Source organism: Marmota monax, unplaced genomic scaffold (genome assembly GCF_021218885.2).
Source record: "Marmota monax isolate L192 unplaced genomic scaffold, Marmota_monax_Labrador192_F-V1.1 WCK01_AAM20220418_F8-fsc00164, whole genome shotgun sequence".
NCBI lineage: Eukaryota > Metazoa > Chordata > Mammalia > Rodentia > Sciuridae > Marmota > Marmota monax.
Window position 1 is genome coordinate 64,984 of NW_026693313.1, and position 12,233 is coordinate 77,216.

Below are 12,233 nucleotides of genomic sequence, written 5' to 3' on the forward strand. Positions count from 1 at the left end.
TATACCCAGAAAATTTAAAAGGATTCAAAAGAGGGCTATGTTCCTTTAAGAAGCTAAATTCGTAAAAAAAAAAAAAGAAGAAGAAGAAGCTAAATTCGTTATAACAGAGTATTGTCTAGAGTGAGATCGGAAGGGACCTTCCTTTAATCCAAAGTCTTACTGTTTGCCTGTCTCTTTTAATAAAAATGAGGAGAAAGAAAAATACAAGCAATAAAAAAAATACTAGATAATATTAACCAAATATATGAACTCAAGTTTGGGGTTTTTTGTTTGTTTATTTTTAAAGCCAAGGATTGAACTTAGGGGCACTTAATCACTGAGCCACATCCCCACCACTCTTTTATTTGTTTTGTGGCAGGGTCTCCATAAGTTCCTTAGGGCCTCACTAAGTTACTGAGACTAGCTTTGAACTCAGAGTCCTCTTGCCTCAGCCTTTTGATCTGTTGAGATTACAGGCATACACCACAGCACCAGGCTGCATGCAGTTTTCTCACTGGGAAATTCATTTTTTAATAAATATGTGTGTGTGTGTGTGTACACATATGAGAATATGTGTATATATCCTTTAGGGAAACTATTATAGACACATAGATAAGTAGGTATGTAATATAGATATATATAATATATCATCTCCCTTTTTTACACATTTTGTGGGGAAAATATTGTGTATATACCTATATGTGTACATTCATATATGTACATACACACATACATATCCATGCATGTACATATGTATATACATATACACATACATCCATGCATGTACATATATATTCATACATGTATCAAATTTATGTGATATCTCTACTGAAAAAAATAAACATTCTAAGAAAATAAAAAGATCCAGAGTGGAAAACATTAAAATGTGTTTGCTGCTTTCATTGTTCCTATAAGAAAGGGGTCATGGAGCAAACAAAAAGCAAGGCAAAGTTATGCACAGCTGTGTCCACCTACAAATGGATGCCGATGAGGGCTAGAATATATAATCCAAAGCAATGGGTGGAAATTCCTGCCACAAAGAATCTAAGTTAATTTTTAGGTTATCAAAGGAGTTCAACTCATGTTTATAGTCAAACAATAATAAAAATTCTAAATTCTTACATTAGTTTAATTCAATCAAAAGCTCTGTGAGCAAGGGTTTGTATTCCTTGAAATCTTATCTCAAAAAGGTAATCTCATCTAGTATAAGATAAAGGCCCAAAAGGAGCCACTGGGTACAAATGACAGGGGAGAATTCACTTAAAGTTGATGTCATTGTGATAATGATAATGGAGACAGGTCAGGCTCAGAACTAGTTAGTTCTCAGAACTAACTAGCCCTTTGAATGCCACCTGGAAGAAAAAAGATTAAGAAATAGTTTTTGTATATGCCAATGTCTGATCCCTATCCTGGGAAGAATTTTTTTGTGTGGATTTCATGCACAGATCACATTCATAAGGATTGTTTCAGAATATGAATTTAAGAAAGGGTCTGAAACTAAAAAGACAAAAGAAAATTATAGGTATGGAAATATTTTAGTATAAAAAATTAGAAGGTAAATGAAAGGTTTATGGATGAGAAAGTATTTTGTCTGATAAAGTAATATTCTTGTGCTAAAGTTCAAGATGAAAGAGGACAAAACTAAGGATGTAAAGAAGTTGTGAATGTTTAAGTAAGTCGCAGAGGTTTGCAGACTATACATCTCAAAAAGATTGTGGTTGTTATTAAATTGACTATAATTAGCACAGTCAGTTAAAGTTATTTGAACTTTAATGTACTGATATGAAGCAAAGTCTGAAACATTGATCTGCTCTTATCTATCAAAAAAACTTTCTTGTTTGTTAAGTTTTATTACTTGGGGAAACTATGTTTAAAGGAATTAAGGTTTTAAAGTCTTAAATGATCACTTTGTAATTGGTTAAACAAACAATTTTAAGTTATAACAATATAGTTGATACTCTAAATATATGTGACTAGGTATATGTATTTAAAGTTTACTGGCAAGATAACCAAAGTGCTCACTTTTATACAAGGTATCTAATATAGAAGTACCACACTGTGATTTGAAGACCTGTCTTATATTTGTTTGCTTTGATTAAGTCAATTTTTGATCATTAACACTGTTTCCTAAATGTATGAGAGACATAAAGCCACCCTTTGATTTTTGCTAACTCATGGCAGACCTGTGTTTATTGTTACCATCCATACATTATGTATTCTAAATTATACTTTAAAAGTTTAACTTAGTTAAATTTAAAGCTTAGGCTCTCCTAAGCTTATTTTGCCAACTAGCTGTTCTCCAAACTAAAATTATCTGAGGCAATAGTCTCAGATTTGTATAGAAATAACAACTTTGGTTGATATTTGTTCATATCATCTGATGTTTTATAGCTGGGTGAAGTAATCTGTTGTCAATAAGCTATATATACAATTTGGTGTTACTCTTCACATTGGAATTGAAATTTAAATGTATCTTTGGAATGTAAATAAGAGAGCCTGATCTGTTTAAAGATGACATTGTAAAACATGGAAGCATTTTGCCACTTTTTCCACACACACATACACAAAAAAATTAAAAGCTCTCTTAGCCTTTGTTTGATTCATTTTTTTAGATATAATGTTGTATTTTGTTATTCATCAAGAACCCCACATTACCTGAGATCAAACTCTGCCTCCCACCTTATTACATTTTAGAATGGCTCCAAAACAGGCTAGACTTGAGTTCATTTATAGTTGTGTTCAAAAGATCAGATTCTGTGGTAAAGATAACTATGATCTCAAAATAAACAGGGATATAATATATAACTAAGTAAAGTTTTAAGATTATAAAAATCATTTTTCCTGGTTCATAGCTGTTACTCAAAATGAATATTTTGCTCTATTAATTTTATTTTGTATTTTCCTTGTAAACTTTATAACTGTTGCCTGTTATTGTTTTTGCAGAGGTACTGCTTCTAATAAAACAATCTGAATTGTTGCAAGACAATAAGCCATCACCTATAGGACATATAGGACATAAGGCTGATTTCAAAAATGGAAGTCATACTGTTCCATTGCTGACCATGCTTGTTGGCTCTCCAACAATTAAATGAAAGAGGTATCTGTAAAATTATAGATATTGCAGTTATAACCTGTTACTCCCACTTTAAAACTGGCAAAACTGGCCTACTGGATGTTTAAAATCAAAAACTTGGAGACGTAAGTCAAGGAAGTAAAAGTGCCAAGGAAAGTGCAGCCAACATTTTGTTCCTTGCCCTCTAAAGTCAGCCAGGACTCAGAGAATGACAGAACCCATCTCTGAAACTTTGATGAGACACCTGATCTGCTGATCAGAGAGATTGAGAGGACCCTAGAGAACAGGAAGCCAACTAGTACACATTCTGCAAAGAGGAGGGTCATTGTAGATGGAAATGTCCCTGATGCTTCTAACAGAAGCCATGAATGATCAGTAGGACTCTGACTCATCATAGTAGATGGCACCACAAATAAAGGAAAGATAAAGGGTCCCGAAGGTTTTGCACACATCCCCAAGGGTGATCTCTGAGGAATCACAGCTGACTCTTAAGAGTAGATAAGAATAGGTCAGTTTTCACCAACTTGGTCTTAAGCACCTGGCAGGAGAGTATAGCCTAAGCAGAGTCCTGTATGGACATTTAAAAGGAAAACAATTTTGTTATTGTTGTGTTTTTGGGGGGTGGATACTGGGAATTGAACTCAGGGGCACTCGACCACTGAGCCAAATCCCCAGCCCTATTTTGTAATTTTTTAATTTAGAGACAGGGCCTCACTTAGTTGCTTAGCACCTCAATTTTGCTGAGGCTGACTTTAAACTCATGATCCTCCTGCCTCAACCTCCTGAGCCACTGGTATTACAGGCACATGCCACCATGCCCAGCAAAAAATGTCAATTTTTTTTTAATTTAACTTAAGATGTACACTGGGTCAGCCTTGCCAAAAGTAAGTAGAGCTGGAGGCTACAGAGGAAGGGTTCCTCTGTGGGAGTGCCTGATAATAATAATCACAAAGAACTCTAGAGTCACAAATTTGTCCTGAGCTAATTTGAGCCTGATCTTCCCAAACCTAAACAAATCTTCCTAACCTCCTACATTGATAAACTTAATCTGTTTTCCACTGACATGACTATGAGTTACTGTCTACATGGTTTTCAGAGACTGGCTAAAATACTAATTGCTTCTGTGCTAATTGTTTACAAAAAAAGTAATGCTTTGCTGTCTTGTTTATTGTTGGATTAGCATGATTCCTGCCCTATGTATACCTTATCCGGTCACCTGCCATCTGACACTGTGAACCTCTGGACTTCTATGATGATGAATACCCTTGACTCTACACATCCCCCCTGATAGAGAACAAGGAATTTGGGTTATTTCTCCCAACTTTACTCTCTTTTAACAGGAAGCAGCTTGGAGATGTCATCACCCATTTTTCTGTAGAAATGAAATGTGGAAATTGACAGTGGAGAAATGTAACCGTGGTTCACTTTATGCTTTGAATGTAGCCCTTGCTGCTCTGCCACTACAACTTATTTTTAAAATGGAAATATTTCTTTCTCTTCTTCTTTCTCTGATCCTCCCATATCTCTCCACCTTTCTAATCTCAGAGGAAACAGGATTACCTTTCTTCCCCAACCTAGACAGAGTTATCTGTCCTTGAGTACATACCCACCAGAGAAATGAAGTAATCCAGACTTTGAGGATGGCATCAGAAGATCTCAGAAATAGCTATCTCCCAAATTAACAAGTGAATTACAACTGCAACAGAGAACACATGGAATGTAGCCTTTGAACCACCAGTTTAAAAACCCCCTGTTCCTGCTGATGGGCAGAATCACAGCCTCTGGGACAGGAGTCTCCTGGGTTTCACCTTTGCTAGCAAAGTAATAAAATTTCCTTTTCCTTTTTCTCAAAAACAAGGAGGTGAGTAGTCTCAATAATAACATAAAAATGCTGGCAGTTAAGCAATTTTAAATTATTGTCTTACTAAAGATACCTAAAGGAAATTATGTGTTTGGCACAAGTCCACAGATTCTGAGATCTTCCTCACCATATGTCTACTCACTGGGTCTGTACCACTGACCTACCAATTGGTAGCTATAGAATTGACTGAAGCTTTCCTATATTATGAAAGGAAACAATGCTCATAGTCAGAAAATGTTTCTTAAATATCTACTGTGGGCTAAAGAAAAAAATGAGCAAAAAGAGAGGCAAGAGAGTTTGGCAAGCTCTTTAGTATCAGGTCAGTATATTCATGGGGAGAAAACTATTAGCTCTTCAGTCATTAAGAGAATAAAATGTAAACAGTGAGTATCCAGAGATTCAGTTAGAAAGGTAGGTCATGAAAGCCCTTCGATATCAGGAGAGTCAACTTCATCCTGCAAATTGTGGAGAGCCAACAAGCATGGTCAGCAATGGAACAGTCTGACTTCCATTTTAGAAATCTCATTTTAGCAACAGTGTATAGGGTAAATGTATGGAGAAGGAGTAGGTCACCCAAGAGCTTACTGCATAATTCTGTATGGACTTTAAAAGTGTAAACTAGAAAAGTGATACCAAGAAGGAGAAGAAATTTAAAAGGCAGAATCAATTATCATAATTGGATGCTGGAATGAAAAAGGAGTGAACACAGTCAATGTCTTTATTTGACAAATATTTATATCACCTTACATGTGCTGAGGACTCTTATAAATGCTTTATTAAGAAAAACTCATCGAATACCTATTAAAGCCCTATGAAATAGACACTACTGTAAATAATACTTTAAAGATGAAAAAGACCATCAGCAAGTTAACTAAGTTGTCCATGGTCTTACCAGTTGTTCATGGATAAAACAGGATTTTACCAAGAAATGGAAACTAGAGTTTATGGTGGTAACCACTATGCAATGCTGCCTACCTAGCAGTGCCAAGGACAGTTACAGACTCTGGCTTGGGAAATTAGGGGAAAGTAATAGTGTTATGAGAAGTATTTTTGGATAGGAAGGTAACAATAGTTTGGACATGTTGCATTTCCAGTGAAAGTGCATACCTAACTCTTTAAGATCCGAGGCTTTAAATAACAGTCAAAGATACAGATGCTGGGTGTGGTAGCACACACCTAGAATCCCAGTAACTCAGGAAGCTGAGGCAGAAGGATCACATGTTCAAGACCAACCTTAGCAACTTAGCAATGCTCTCTCAAAATAAAAAAATAAAAAGGACTGGTTATGGTGCTCAGTGGCAGAGTGCCTCTGGGTTCAATCCTTAGTAAGCCCCACCTCCCCCCCCACACACACACACACTTAAAAATCCTACAACTCTTTATCTAAATATAAAGAGATAAGAGAATATACTGGGGTAACAGAAAACCTCTACAAATGGAAATTGAAGAACAATACCTAAATGAAAAATGAGGTTCCAAATATTAAGAAAGATATTTAGAACTAAGGATTACTTAAGGTACTTGTTTAAATGCATTACTAAATAAGTTGGTTGAGTGGGGTACCACCTTCAGGTCCTTAAAAGAATCAATTCCTAAAGTCAGTTTTGTATCATTTATGTAATTTAATTTAAATAATTCTTCTTGCTAATTTGCTGACTACATACAACAAAATATTTTTTTAAATGCAAAAGTTAAGTTCTTTCATATACTATAGTCCTGAAAAACTCCTTTATCGTTGATGCTTAAATTTTTGCTTTACAGAAAAGGAACCAGCTATCAACAAGCATGAGTAATTTAAGTCACAAGAAAGTAAATAGCAGAGCCTGCATTCCAAACTGCCTTTTGATGTAAAGTCCAGGGCTTTTGTCCACTCCCAGATACCTCTCTCTTAGCTTTAACCAGTGGAGGCTGCTGAGGATTTTTTTTTTGCTTGTTTTGTTCTTATTTACTTACTTATTTTTTACCATGTAAATGAAAAAAATGTGGCTATTTTATTTTACTAAATAATTATGCATCAATCCAGTGATGAAGGGTAATATTGTGTCATAATACAATTGCCTTTTCATTGGATGCCCCTTTTTTTCTGGGCTTCAAACCATTGTAATTGTTTCATGCAGAGAACCTATGCTTCTGTTCCTCATTAATAGCTGTTAATCATGTGTTTCCTTAACAGACACTCAAAAAAAAATCAGGGCCTAGGTATTAAAATAAGTGTAAGATGATGACAAATGCATGAAGAACAAAAGCCAGTATATTCTGAAACTCAAGGAAGAGGAGTGACTCTTAGCATTTTCCTGGAATCCATCCATGTGATGACTAAAGGCATTGCTTTGAAATTTACTATTTTCATGAATAATGTTTTATAATACAGGCTTGATCCCAATGATCTAGACTGAGAGATAATAGATTATTAGATATTAGATAGATTATTCTTACTTCAAGTAGAAAGTCTGGTATAAGCAAGAAACCTCAACAAAAAAAATCAGATGTTCCTATTATATGGATAAACTATTAAGGTTCAGGGTATTAAAGTTCATGTGGTTAGAATTTAGGTTAGAGTTAACAATTAGGATTATAGTTAATCAACTCATTTATTCAGTCCACCTCATTTATGAAAGACTCAAACTTTCACAAGATTTTAGACCACTCTCATAGGAAATATGCAGTTATGAAGAAAACTAATAAATAACAGAAGCTGGAATTTGAGATCTTTTCATGCTATACATTGATGGTATTAATATATTATTTTTATATAACTTTTCTCTGGGTTTCTCAAAGCTATCTTAGTGCATGTATTTGGAAGAGAAATTAAATGTGTTCTGTATATTCTCAAATGGTATATTGAATGGTTAGGAGATACTGAGACACATACATTAATATAAATTAAGGGAGGACATATGATAATGCCCAGAAAATTTGCCTTAAAAATAAAAGGATAATAATTATCCTCAGTGGACCATGAGAAAGAGCAATAGAAGAAAAACATCAATCTCAGTTGAGAATATATGTTGAAGCCTAAAGTTCAAGTTCTTACTTTGATGAGAAAATTATCACTCTTGAGATGAAGTAACATATTCAAATTTATACAGTCCCCAAATTACAAATCTGTGTCACAAAGTAATTTAACTCCAAGGGTAGGGCTTGCTGCAGAATGCCTGTTTGTCTTTCACACAAAGTTCAGTGTAGACTGGTCCTGGGTTCTCAAGGGACTGGATGGGTGAATAGCAGGTTCAGTGCAAGTGAATGGATACATTACTTCAAAGGAGAATAAGACGTTTTTACTAGTCTCTAGGAAATCTTTGAAACATTTTATTGCTGAAATTATACCCTTTCATGCAAATGGATAAAAATATTACTGAACACTGACAAAATGACCTATGATTAATACAGTTTACGTATGAGTTATCCGTTTTTAAGACAAATGCCTAAAAATAATACTGAAATTAAATGTTCCTTTCAAGCTTCCATCCTCCCTGCTTCACAGCATACAGATAACTTTCCACAAACAATTGGGAATATTTATTTCCGATGTTTATGTTTAAAAGGTATAGATATGTGCAAAGACAAAAATGTGTAGGAATGAGAGTGAGTTCAGAATTAGTGAATATTAACTTCACAAAATACCTTACTCCTGTTGTACTTATAAGTTTATTTCTAAATAGAAACACCTGTGAACTTAGAAATGAGATATAAATCTAAAAATCCATTAGTGTCCCTCAAGGACCTTGCTGTGGGCCACTTTGGTTCCAGTGACCTATGTAACTCCTCCTGGAGTTTCACACTAGAAAACACACTGAAACAATGCAGATTTGTTGAATTGTATCGCCCTTCTTAGAAGCATATGTCTCTCTAGCAAGTCTGTTCCAAACAGGTCTTGAGATTTAAGACATGGAGCATCAACATTCTCTTTAGTGGACCTGGGTTTTGTAACCAGTTCTTGTGCCCCTTTCTCACTAAGACAAAATTGAAGGCAAAAAGAGCTTTCACTCTAGGAGACATTGGAGAGTTGGGGGTAAAAGCAACATGTTTCCTCAACAAAGTTTATTTGTTTCTTATTTCTTTTTCAGGAAAAAAAAAAGATTACTCTTGTTTCAGAAAAGTCTATAAGGTTGGAAATTTAAGGCTCACCATTTTCCTTTTTTCAAATGTGAGGGATTGATGCATTAAGAATATCAAAAAGAGGGGAAATGGAAGTAGAAATGGGAGAACATTGAGGCTTGGGGTGTGAGGGCTGTTAGGATTTTGTGGGACAGTGTCTTTCCTGTCTGATTATAGAGAGAGAGAACGGTGCTGGGGAAATGGAGTGATGTCAGCCCCCTTTCTTATGCTTTACTGCTGCCAAGAAACTCTGTGTCTCTCCCCAGCCTGTCTCCCCAACTCCCTTCTGCATTCTGCCACCGCCCCCCTTAGATGTTAGAAGTGCTTGCAGAGCACAGTGCCCAGGGAAGAGCTGGACTCCTGAATTGCTTTGCGCAAAATCCACCTCTCTCCTCTCCCTCCTCTCCAGACTCCGCATCCCCCACAGCCCTCCCTCCCCGCGCCTGTCGCTGTGGGGTTGGGGACGTGCCTCTGTGTACTACTAAAGTGGGAGGGGGCAGCAAGCGGAAGATAATGTCAGATGCAGCTTCCCCCTTCTGCCTGACGCTCCCCTCTGGTTCCGCCAGAGTTGGTCCCTGTAAGAAATAGCCGGAGCTGTGGCAGCGGCGAGAGAAAGCGGCTGAGGCGCGTGGAACCCGAAAAGTCCAGGAGCTCCGGGTTACCTCGCGTCCTGGTCCCCAGCAGGCCTTCAGCACCATGGACAGCAGCGCCGTCCCCGCGAACGCCAGCAACTGCAGCTATCCCTTCCCGCGATCGAGTTGCCCCCCAGCACCGAGCACCAGTTCCTGGGTCAACTTGTCCCACTTGGATGGCAACCTGTCCGACCCATGCGGTCCGAACCGCACCGAGCTGGGCGGGAGCGCCGGCCAGTGCCCTCCGTCCGGCAGTCCTTCCATGATCACGGCCATCACCATCATGGCCCTCTACTCCATCGTGTGTGTGGTGGGGCTCTTCGGAAACTTCCTGGTCATGTACGTGATCGTCAGGTAAGGAAGGCTCCGAGCGCAGACTGAAAAAGCAAGCGACACTTGAGCCATAAAGCGGGAGGGTGAGAGGGGAGTTAACAGGGGCACCACCGGTGGACAGAGTGATGCTGTCTGTGTATCCCAAACTATTTTCCTATTTTTCCCTCCCTTGGATTAAGAAAGAGTCCCAAATCCCAAAAGCAGAGAAGTTCCTTTGATAAAAGCTGTTAAAGGTCTAAAAGTGGGGTGGGGGTGCTCTTTGGTAAAGCCCTCTTATACTGAGACAAGGGGGCTCTTGGTACAGTGTCCTATGTATGGTCTGCCCTTCTGCATGAGCTATGGATAAATAAAGTTGGTGAATAATGGGGGTGGAATTCTGAGGAGTTTTTCCCTAATTGAGTTGCGGAATTTTCTCACTTGTTTTAAGAGATGCACCTTGCCAACTTTCCTACACTGGCTGCTTTAGGATGTACTACAGCCCCACCCCTTCTCCCCAGTCATAGTATCCTTCATGTCCTTCTCTCTTCCATCCTGAGGCCACACTAGGGAGAGGGAGTTTCCCTGGCATTTCTTTTTGGTAGGTAGTTGTACTTTGTTGAAGCAAACACGACAGTTGTGTTGCCTAGATGAGTTTGCAGTTGCTAGCTGCAGATCTATTAGAGGAATGATAAATTGCATCTGGAACATATAAGATGGCTCAGAAGAACTGCAGGACAAAACTATTTTTTAATGTCTCCACAAGTTGAAGTGACTAAAAGCAGCAGAAATCAGCATTACAGACTATTATTAGAAAGTTGTTCAAGGTGCTTTGGGGAATAAAAAGAAAGAAAGTGTATTTATCTAATAAAATTATTTCAAAGGAGTTAGTGGTCCATGTTATTTGCCCAGATGTTCCATGTGTGTTTGGCAAAGTGTTTACAATCTCAGTATTGAGACTCTCAATACTTGGATTGATGTTGATTGTGTTGACATTGACGTGTCTATTCAATTCTATATGTGAGTGTAAAATACTAACACATTCATTTTTGTTAAAGTAGGTAAATATTTTAACACTTCAAAATGGCTCCAGATTTGAGTTTTTCCTTCCACTTTGGGTTATATGTATATTGTGAACATGGCATTGTCATATTTAGTTACAGTATTTGCTTCATCTATTCAGCAAATACTGCAGATTTAGATGGGACTCTTGAATCATTTATCAGTCTCCCCATTTCGCTTTTATCCCCAAGGTGCTGTAAATTGCATGCAATTGAGTCTTTCTACTTTCTTTCTGCTTCTATGTCTAATTTCTTTAATTAATGATTGTTAAAGAGTAAAGCGAATTTTCCTGATCTTTTGATGGGAAATAAGATCAGTAGTGTCTCTGAGAAAAGAGCACCATCTATTGAAAGGAAAGCTAACAACAGAGAGAAAAATACAGAGAAAAAAAAGGAAAAGAAAATTCTTTTCAAAGAATTTAGCTTTGAAAACATTTAGCTTCTATAATTCAAAACAAACACTCATATCAGAGACTAAAACAAGTTTTATTCTGCAGTTATGACAATAAAAAGCATAATTAAAGGCCTGTCTTACAAAATAAAATGTTTTTTTTTTCATTTTTTCTTGAAAAAAAAAGATCTTTGTAGAATCATAAGCTAACAGAAATAGAAGGGATGAGAGATCATCTATGATAGATGAGTAATCTGAGGCACAGTATAAATTATTTGTCCAAGAACAGATGTTTCATTAGTTCAATGTCACTGAATGTCTCTTAGCTAACATAATTTTTTTATGTTATTATGGTAGCAAATCATGATTTGAGTTAATTCAACAATTAGGTTGACAGAGTAAGTTTAGTTTGCAGTAATAATGTGGGAATAACAAATAACCCCCAAATGTATATATGCAATCCTGAATAACAAAAGCATGAGAAAGAAATTTCTAAAGCATAGAAAAATCATGCCTTTTGAAATACAATCTTTTATTTCTGTTATTACTTCTTGTCATTTTCCTTCATCATTTTCCTCCCCTTCAGTTTTTGTTTTGCTGTAAAGAGAGAGCCGATAGAGCAACAATCAGCTGAGAAGTAAGCAGTTTGGTCCCATCCCAGTGTCTAAGAGGTTGCTGGTTGAGTGAGTTTGCTTTAAAGGCATTAGCTGTCACCTATTGTTCACTGGGAGAGACATGGTGACATTGCATCCTCCTGGGAACATGATATTATGCTTTACTCTCTGTACTGAGAGTTCTGACCAAATGCAGTACTATTTGAAGGATCAAC

The 12,233-nt window shown here is 37.0% G+C and overlaps 1 protein-coding gene across 1 annotated transcript in view; it reads left to right on the top strand.

Annotated features, from left to right (window-relative positions):
• Nucleotides 1-9,478: 9,478 nt before the first annotated feature.
• Oprm1 (opioid receptor mu 1) overlaps nt 9,479-12,233 on the top strand; it is a 55,830-nt gene continuing 53,075 nt past the window's right edge. The window contains exon 1 of the mRNA XM_058583188.1: nt 9,479-9,997. Coding sequence (XP_058439171.1) covers nt 9,708-9,997 — 290 coding nt within the window. The 5' untranslated portion in view covers nt 9,479-9,707. The remainder of the gene's footprint in view (nt 9,998-12,233) is intronic.